The sequence below is a fragment of the Montipora capricornis genome, chromosome 6 (genome assembly GCF_036669925.1).
Source record: "Montipora capricornis isolate CH-2021 chromosome 6, ASM3666992v2, whole genome shotgun sequence".
NCBI classification, from domain to species: Eukaryota; Metazoa; Cnidaria; class Anthozoa; order Scleractinia; family Acroporidae; genus Montipora; species Montipora capricornis.
In genome coordinates, this window is record NC_090888.1 from 44,708,221 (window position 1) to 44,717,751 (window position 9,531).

The window sequence follows — 9,531 nt, forward strand, 5'->3', positions numbered from 1 at the left end:
AAGTACCCTGAGCAATTATCAAGAACGGTGTTTTTGACTACTTCATCTGGGGATTCCCCGGGTGAGTGTTTTGCAGCGTGAGTGATCTGCATAAAATGCTTTCGAAAGCGTTTTCAGTTTCGGTGGGAAAAGGCCCTGTTGACATCATTAGATATTTCCTTTTTATTTTTTTAAACCACAAATAAGCTAACTTAATGTATAAGTCTTGGAAGGAAATACTTGGATGAAGGTTTCGAACATAACGGTGCAATTGTGCAAATGTTAAGTGAAACATCGCGACCGATCACTACAGGTTTCATAATTTTCGAGTTGTTATTCGAGGTTGAACTAGTTAATAAAAGTTTTTCAAGTCTTTTTAAAAGAATTACCATTTAAAATTCAAATTGCATGAGAAAGTTTTATTACGTCACGTTCTCCAAGGTCAAAGTGAAAATAATCAGCAAAATTTCCGCTCGGGAAAAACCCCATGATATTGTCTTTCCCTTAATTGGTAATATGATAAAATAACAAAACTGTGATGGACGGAAGATTGGATTCACAACAATAGATAACTATGACTGTGGAAAATGAAAAATCCGGCGTGAAATATAATATGAGGTAATGTTTATCGATCTCCTTGAAGTGTAATTGGCTATGACCTTTGGATATACATAAATGAAAGCAACATAACAAGTTCTACGCAGTACGCCACAGCCTCGCAAAAAAACAGTACTGTCACTCTGTGGAGTTAAAAAACCAACACATTTGGCTATGGGTAAGCTTAGAAAATCCGTGAAGTAGACGACATTTCAATTTTGTCGGCGATCGCGTTCTCGTAAAAACAACACCTTAGGAAGACAGATCCTTTCCGTGTTTTTATTTTTCCTAATTTTTGTAGGGTGTCCAGCAACAGCAAACCGCTCTTTTTCGCCTTGTCAACAAATATGTCCTTGTTTAAGTCCGTTTTTTCTTTTCACAGGATAGAATTTTATTGTGTCTGACTTACTGGAAACGACATCAACTGGATTTATAATTATATATATACTATTCGATTCAAATTCAGTGGAACAAAAGTAACGCATTCGGTTCGAGCATTTGTGATATCGCGCCAAATTTCGCGTGAACGCACAATAATGATAAGTCCGTGAGTTGGATAAGAGTTTAGACTAGTTTAGATGTTTTAACGTTTATTTATAAGCTTTTGTACTCTTTAGTCATATCTTTTTGCAGCGTGAAAAGGAGAAATACTCGGACGGCCTGATATTCTTCAAGGCGGTGTGTAACGGTCAGGTTTACCTGATATCCGATTGATGGCATTATTCATACTAGCCTGAGTGGCTGTAGACTGCGAGCAGTCTCGCTTTTGCTCTAAATCATTGAAACGAACGAACACTTCAAAATGGCTGAAACTGCGCGTCGCAAATACCGCTTTCTAACCAACGCCCGCGGTATTTGCGACCCGCAGTTTCAGCCATTAAAAGTTCAACCTAAGCGTTCGTTTCAACGATTCCAGAGCAACAGAGGGACTTCTCGCAGTCTAGCCTAGCTGGTGGTATTGAGGAGCGCTGTGAAATTAATTTGCCTCTCGCGCCAACAAATGCCAGGCTACCCACATACAAGCACTGCAGATTTGTGCCTTGTGGTAAAGATCCGGCCTTTCCGCAATCAGTTCATTTTGGGACGGGGTATAGAAACAAAAATTGCTTCCACGGAATTGGTGGTTTATGAAAAACGGTTGCCTGAGATAGGTCTATTCGCAAAAGCGTGTTTGCCAGTTCTTGCGAAGGACTCGGAAACTCAATCCACAAAAGTTAGTTTTCAGAATGTACCATATTGTTTTGTTTCAGTTGACCAACAACAGGTCAACAACGACCGGGGCTCAAAATGCGTTCAAGTCAGCTGCTGTTACGAAGTCAAGAAAGGACAAGACACTGTATCAATTGAGCACAGCTGTCTGGTGAACGCAGGTAACACGTGGAACATCGATGTGAAATGTCGACCGAAACAAAGTCTTGTCAAAGCGCAAACTGAACAATCAGACAGCTGGAGAAGCCTAAAGGAGGTTTACCCTGATGCAAAAATAGAACACAAACATAATGACATCGAAGTAACCCTTCCAGTGCTACCGGAAGACATTGAAATCGCTGCCTTTGGACGACCAGGGAAAAACGACAAGAAACGAATGCAAATGGTGGTTTTTGCAGAACAGCCAAGGCAAGGAAAAGACTGGAAGATTTTGATCTATCTGGTAGATGATACCACAACAGCATGTAAGGTACTTCTGCATTCCCTCGGATTATTTCTTTACGGCTTCACTCCAATTTGTCTTAATTAGTGTTCTCTCTTTGGGTTGACTACATTACCTGAGGTCCGGCTTTTTTCGGTTACCAATGTTTATACTATAGAGTTTTCCATTGTCTCAAGCTTCTACAGTGCGCTTGATTTTGCGTTTGACTGTACTGAATGCACGTGCTAGTGGTTGCATGCCCTCTACGCTACTCTCAGAATGGGGGCGGGGGGGGGGGGGGGGGGGGGGGAGAGGGGTTGGTCGAAGGCACTTAAGTTGAAGGACAGTAAGTGGTAGCAATCACAGAGCACTCCTTTATCTGCGACTATTCGAGATCTGTATTTCATTTTTCAAGTAGTCGGACTAAAGTCAGTACATGCAGCCCCATCTGTTTTGAATTATGGTGGTCCACGATTCTGAATCAATACACTTTGTTGCAATAATCAGCAGGTGTGCCAGAAAGAAGAAGAAAGACATCACAAACTTCTGGTTCCAGTGGCTGGGATCTTTGTGTCCAACAGTGATGAGGATATCAGAATTATACTCGATGCCTTAGAACACGGATGGAAGATCAGAGGAAGTAAAGTGAAGGTAAGCAAGTAGTGATAAAGTTTTGAACAAGTAAACCACTTTCGCAATTGGTTTAGGCTGCTCTGAATCCACTCCAAAGCCGATTTTTTAATCAGTTTTTTATTGAGTTTTATCTTAGCCTGAGAAATCACTTTCCCGCAACAAAAAATGAGGGTTACCGAGTTCGTTTTCAGTCATTTTTAAACGTTTAAATACAACTGAATATAGGGTTCTTTTAGATGGCATTTTTGTTGTCATGGTAACCTATTACGTCACCTTGATGAGTACATCTTGTTAAGCAATTATTGGTTTTTCATTTGGTGCTAGAACACTGATTGCCGTTATGTTGTAAAAGTAATCCTGCTAACAAGACATTCCCTCCAAATTGTCGAAACTGGCATTAGACACATTAACTTTTCCTCAAATTTTACGATCCGGGAGGAATCATTTCCGGCGCATTGTCCTCAAAAAACGTATAATGAGAAAATTACTATTATAATACTTCAGTTCTAAAAGCAGAGTTTGATTGTAGATTAACCGTCGTAGGAAAATTAAATAAGCGTTATCACGTCATCAGATCGAATCATTCTTTAATGTACAAAATGAAACAGATGAAAGAGATGACTATTTCGTTACCCCATAGGCGCAGGCGTAGTTCTCTTAATTGATTAGTGCCTTCCTTTCGGTGATGGGCTGGCCAACCGGATTCGATCCCTTATGTCTTGTGCCCTCTAATTCTCGTAATGATTTCGTTGAAGTGGGTATTCAGAATTGAATTTCGTGCTTATGTCTGTAGCCTTAATCTAAGCACTTATTTCAGTCATGTTTAGGGCTGGGGTTTCAAGTGATTAGCTACCATGTCAGGTGATGGGCTCCTGACCATGTATGGTCAAAGATTGTCCTGCTTAGGGCAAATTGTCTTATGGGTGAATTGTCCGACTCTGGTTTTTTAAAACAACCTAAAAATTCAGGGCCCGGCGTTCTCGGCCCTGCATGATGGAATTAAAGCCCCGTTTATACCGGCAAGTTTCAGTCCTTGACAAGTTTCCTTGACAATTATCATTGCTCGTGCATAGGATCGACAATTTCTCCTCGACAAGTTCTTCTTCAAAAGGAATAATTGCTCGTATAGACGATGAACAAGTTTAGCTTGGGTCTGCAAAGTCAGCGAGTACATAAAAGTGTTGCAATCCCTATAGCTCGGAAAAAATACTTGTCAAGGGAAACTTGTCAACTGTAAACGGGGCGGCCCTACAAAAGAAAATCTTGAGTCGCTACATTTGCCGGTGATGATTAAGATACCAAAGTTAAAAGATATCGATTATTTCTTATGTGTTTTTAAATTGCTTTCAGACCATCAAAGCAAGTGATGCTTGGAATGCGCCAGAAAACGCCACCGATTTTCCAAGCTGCCATTTTGATATCATCCACGTGGACAAAACAAAGCAATCGTTTTTCTGCGGAATCACAGCATCTCATGAAAACGACACTGCGAGATCAGAGATTGTGACCTATTTTAAACGAGTTAGTAGATGAAATTCTTAGTTTTCAGTAAAAGTCAAGGGAGAAAATGCCACGCGAAGAGAATTTCATCACAAAAGTTTAAAGACAGCTCGGTCTGAAATTTAAATTCCCTTTTCGCGACAACTGAATGGTATGATATCCCACTGAACTTTAGAGACACTTCCTCTCTTTGAATCGTCCTTCAACAAAGGAAAATGATGCAATAATTTAAGATAAAAGTGAGAGGAAATGGGTAGCCTATATACTGCCACTGATCTGCAGTTCAGAGTTCAATGTCAACGAAGCTTCCGTAACACGTATCAAATAAGAATTATCTCTTTAAACAGAAAAGGTGTCAAAAAAGCTTTACACTCAGTTAAAATCAAAACCTTAACAGGACAGTACTATGTCTAACCTCGTAACATCTCCTGCAAGTGATTTATTATACTATTTTTGTTAATTCCCAAGGCACTGTTCATTTCCAATGAACAGATATCATGTCAAGTCTCAGAAAAATAATACCTAAAAAAATGCAATTGACTTTAACGTACAAGCAACAAATCAGACTTGCATTAGACTCGGAAAATGGAAAACAAAAGATTACCATAGATTGCAAGAAACCATTACGCAACCCACTCATAAAAATGTAGAATTCAGTTACATGATGACGTTGTTGCTTTTAGGAGAGAAGTCAAGAAATCATTCAAACTTCGAAGAACTTACCGAAAGCCAGTAAATACCAGTGTCTTCAGCTAAAAGGTAAAAACTTTCATTTTACAGAGTTTACAGAAACGCGTTCAAACGATCCGCCACCGATCTTCGTTGTTGACTGACTACATGGCCGTTAGGGTTAGGAACGACTGTTTTATGAATTCGTATTTACGTTCCTTTTTATTATTATTATTATTATTATTATTATTATTATTATTATTATTATTATTATTATTATTATTATTATTATGTACATGAAACGCTTTAGCTCCGGCGGATGTTATGCCGACATTACACCAAAGAAGCGAGCCATAGCCAATGGCCAAAGGTCCTTTGTGTTATTATTATTATTATTATTATTATTATTATTTATTTATTTATTTAGTTTATTTTTTTTTTTTTTTTTTTAACAGATGGCGGTGAATGGCTATCGATTATCTGGTTTTGGTTAATTTTTCTTAGACCTTCTGGCGTCCAAGCCTCGAGCTCAACAGGTAATGGACATTAATTTAAACGGTCACGGCAAACCTTTATCTCATGTTCCATGCCCCTGACTTCTACTCTCAGACGACCATAGTTTATCAAAAGTTCTCAACGAATTTGGTTACGATAAAGTCGAAACGCTTCCTTATCATTAGACAGATGGCACATTTAGAGGCAAATGACATCCTCTATCCTCTACAACATGGTTTCAGCAAGAATAGGTCCTGTGAAACTCAGCTCCTAGAATTTGTCACCGGCCTAATTAACATCCCACGGAACATAAAGTAAACAGACGTCATTGTAATGGACTTCTCAAAGGCCTTCGATAAAGTTCCTCATAACAGGCTATTACTGAAACTTAAGTAACAACACCCTAGGCTGGCTTAAGAACTTCTTGAACAACAGGCAGCAATGCGTGGTTGTTGACGGTAAACGTTCGACTCCCGTCCCAGTTCTATCGCGTACCACAAGGCTCGGTCATCGGCCCGGCACTATTTCTTATTTATATTAACGACTTACCAAATGGCATTAAATCCAAAGTCAGGCTCTTCGCTGATGATACTGTCATGTACCTTGCTATCAATAACAGCAAAGACTGTCAGCAGCTTCAGCACGACTTAACACTTCTTCAGATGTGGGGAGAGGAATGGCTCATGCAATTTAATGCCTCAAAGTGTGAAGTACTCCGCGTCTCGCGTGCACGCACCAAGATCCTGTTCACCTACGTATTGAATGGTACTCCACTTAAAGAGGCTGACCACATCAAATATCTCGGAATAAACACATAGATGTAACAACAGCCAAAGCCAATCGCTCTCTCGGGTCCCTGAAGCGTAATTTGAAAGTTACTTCAAGTGGTTTGCGTGAGAAGGCGTACATGGGGTTTGTGCGCCCTCAGGTCGAATACGGTGCAGCAATTTGGGACCCTAGACCAGGTGTAGAAAATAACGGCGCCCACAAGATCGAAATGGTACAAAGACGGGCCGCTAGGTGGACTCTAAAGGGGTATCAAAATACCTCTAGCGTCTCAAACATGCTCCAGGACCTTGGCTGGAGGTCACTAGAACAAAGGAGAGCGGATGCAAGACTTTTTCTCTTGTACAAGATCCACAGAGGACATGTTCCAGTTAACGCCTCCAAATACCTCCAACCCATGACACGTAGATCCCGGCATTCCCACAATATAGCTTCATCCCCCTCTCTACCAGTACCTCGTGTCACCAATTATCCTCCTACCCCAGAACCATCACTCAATGGAACAGTTTACCACAGTGTATTTTTGATACTGATGACCTTAACTCATTCAAACATTCCGTCTCACTAATCACTCACAGTCCTGTAAATTAGCTTCTTTTTCTTTTTCTTCTTTCCCCATTATTTCGTTTTTTTTTTTGTATTTTATTCATTTTATTGCTACACCGTTGACCCCAGTCATTAATCTTCACGAAAGAAGGGTAGGCTGTAATGGTACATAATAAATAAAATGACAGCGTGCCCTCTATTCTGTTTCCATTTTACCAACATCGTTTTGCGCCAGTGTATATAGAGTATTCACCATCTTAACACCTCTTCTCTGCGATCGTTTACTAAATAAATCAGGGGTAATATAAATCAGAAGATAACACGCAAGCATAACTAACGGCCCAAAACATGCATACCGGGACGATAAAGTATGTTTTCCCTTTGGCCGCTCGGGGGTGATTGATACGTTGTTAATCCCTTCGAATGAATCAATTAGAATGCATGCAAAGCATTAATGAGGCACAGGAAAACTGGCTACCGAAGCTTGAGAAATTAAAAGTTTATTATTATAATAAAACATATAATTCTAGTACGTGTGAATGTTATTATTATTAGTGTTATTATTATTGTTTCTATTATTAGTAGTAGAGAGTAGTACGTAGTAGTATTGTGTTTGCCAAATATTTGCTAAAACCCAGATTATTTTTTCTTGTTAACAGGTACAGTTCCGACCAATCAAAATCAGCGTTTTATGACAAAGAAGGATAATTCAACAGAAACCCTTCACAAAATTTTACTCCATCTCACTGAACCAATAAGACCGACAATACTTTAGAAATCGTGCTTTTTATCGGCCGCTGCCGGTCTTTTGTATAATTTAGCCAGCTATTCAATGACCGCATACCAAAACATTGTTAAATGCAGATTAATATCAGCGTTTTATTGATCTTTTCTTTTTGTGGAGACTAATTTTGTCGAAACGTTGTCCGATTTGTAGAGAATCCACCAGCTAATAAGTTAGTAGATTCACGGCAACTTTGGCAAGGTCACGACATAATCATTCATTCATTGAGAGTGTAGAACGAATAAAGCTTGAAATCAATCTGTAGAATACAGTAAACACCCACATATAAGAACAAGTGGATTAAGAACAACAGGCTGAAATTTGGCCAATAAAGCACCATATGAATAAGAAAAAATTCAGCCTGATTAATAAAACATGTTCTTAATACAAAGGGAAAGGGTATTACAAGTAAGATAAGAAAACAATACAGTATGTAGTAACTTTTATTACACATAACATGAGAATTTTATTCCATAAAGCTCATTTGTACAAATCTATACGCTTTATTTTCACATGTGAAAAAGACCTATACAGCCAATCAGAATGGCGTACAGCTATTTCACATGTGAAAGTATAACCAATCAGCGATAGCGTAAAGGCGTTTCCATGCCAATCACTCGTGCATCTCGTGCAAATCGTGCAAATCGTGCAAATCGTACTTTGTTATTGAATTAAATTAAATTTGCATTTGGTTCTATTGTTAGTGAGTTTTTGTTTCTAATTCGCGTTCAGAAAACTATTTTAATGAAAATTCTCATGTTATGTGTAATAAAGAGTTTACGACATAGAAAGTGCTTTGTACGGGGTTTTATTCACTCGTTGTTTGTGTCAAAAACCCTCACTCGCTCGTTCCTCGCTCGTTCGGGTTTTTGACACAAACAACTCGTGCATAAAACCCCGTACGCCGCACTTTCTATGAAGTAAACTATTTGTATCAAAGTACTATGGTGTTTAGGACCACTACAAACTATAAAATCTATTACAAAACAGCATTGTATGTTAATTAAACCTTTAGTAATATTTAATTTGAAGAATTTCTGAAATCAATTTTAAGAACATTTTAAGAACACTTTCAGGCTGATTTCTCACTAAGCACCCCTCAAATAAGAACAAGATCAGCCTTAAACCTGAAAAAAGTGTTCTTATATGCGGGTGTTTACTCTATTTTAACGAAGGCATTAAAATATTCATTTCAACAACGAGTGTTTATTGATTATTTTGTTTGAGTGAAAGTAGACTTTAAGTAGATTTTATTAATCAAGTGAAGGAGGATTATGCGGTCAAGCCCTTCGTAGAAGAAATTTCCTGAAAATAAAGATGCGTCAGTTATAGTGAGAACAAGGACCTTATATTAGGGGTATTTACATGAGACCTGCTTGAACTTGAACCTGTATGATATTTTTGCAGCAGTTTACACGAAGTTGGGATAAAATGCTTGGAGCCTGGTGTCGAGACGAAATTGATCTGTTTTGGCCTAATAAATTTATGGTTGACCCAAAGGCATGCAGGCTTGAAATTTTTGGACACGGTCTGAGATTTGTTGTCATTTACATGGGAAAGGTACGAACTCAGACCAGAACTAGAATTTCTCATCTCGGTCCCGCAGCAACCGAGACGAAGTAACTGAGTTCATTGTCAGGCCGGTTTCATGTGAAACGCATGAAAAGAGTATGGAGGCCGATGCGAACTCATACCGGTTTGAGTTCGTCCCGCTGTCATGGAAATACCCCTTTAGAATATTCCTTGAGCACACAAAATACTCGCCACTAACTCATGTGGCGCGAAAGGGACATGGCATTTTGTGATCAGTTTTCCTGCTTCAAATGTTTGCGTTCACAAACTCACGAAATTTCGACTTTGTAAACTGGTCAGTGTAAAATGTAGACTAAGGTTATAATGTAACTGTTGACAA

General features: G+C 39.0%; 1 protein-coding gene across 2 annotated transcripts; it reads left to right on the forward strand.

Moving 5' to 3' along the window:
• Positions 1-516: 516 nt before the first annotated feature.
• LOC138052238 (uncharacterized) lies at positions 517-8,818 on the forward strand. 2 transcript variants are annotated; one of them, XM_068898622.1, is made up of 7 exons: positions 517-754; positions 1,827-2,254; positions 2,714-2,857; positions 4,190-4,360; positions 5,023-5,098; positions 5,464-5,544; positions 7,495-8,818. In XM_068898622.1, the coding sequence occupies exons 1-7, from the start codon at positions 751-753 to the stop codon at positions 7,608-7,610; spliced, it is 1,020 nt and encodes a 339-aa protein (XP_068754723.1). In that variant the 5' UTR covers positions 517-750; the 3' UTR covers positions 7,611-8,818. The 2 variants fall into 2 exon arrangements, with proteins under 2 accessions (XP_068754723.1, XP_068754724.1); XM_068898623.1 differs by having other exon boundaries at positions 624-754; positions 2,717-2,857.
• The last annotated feature ends 713 nt before the right edge of the window (positions 8,819-9,531 follow it).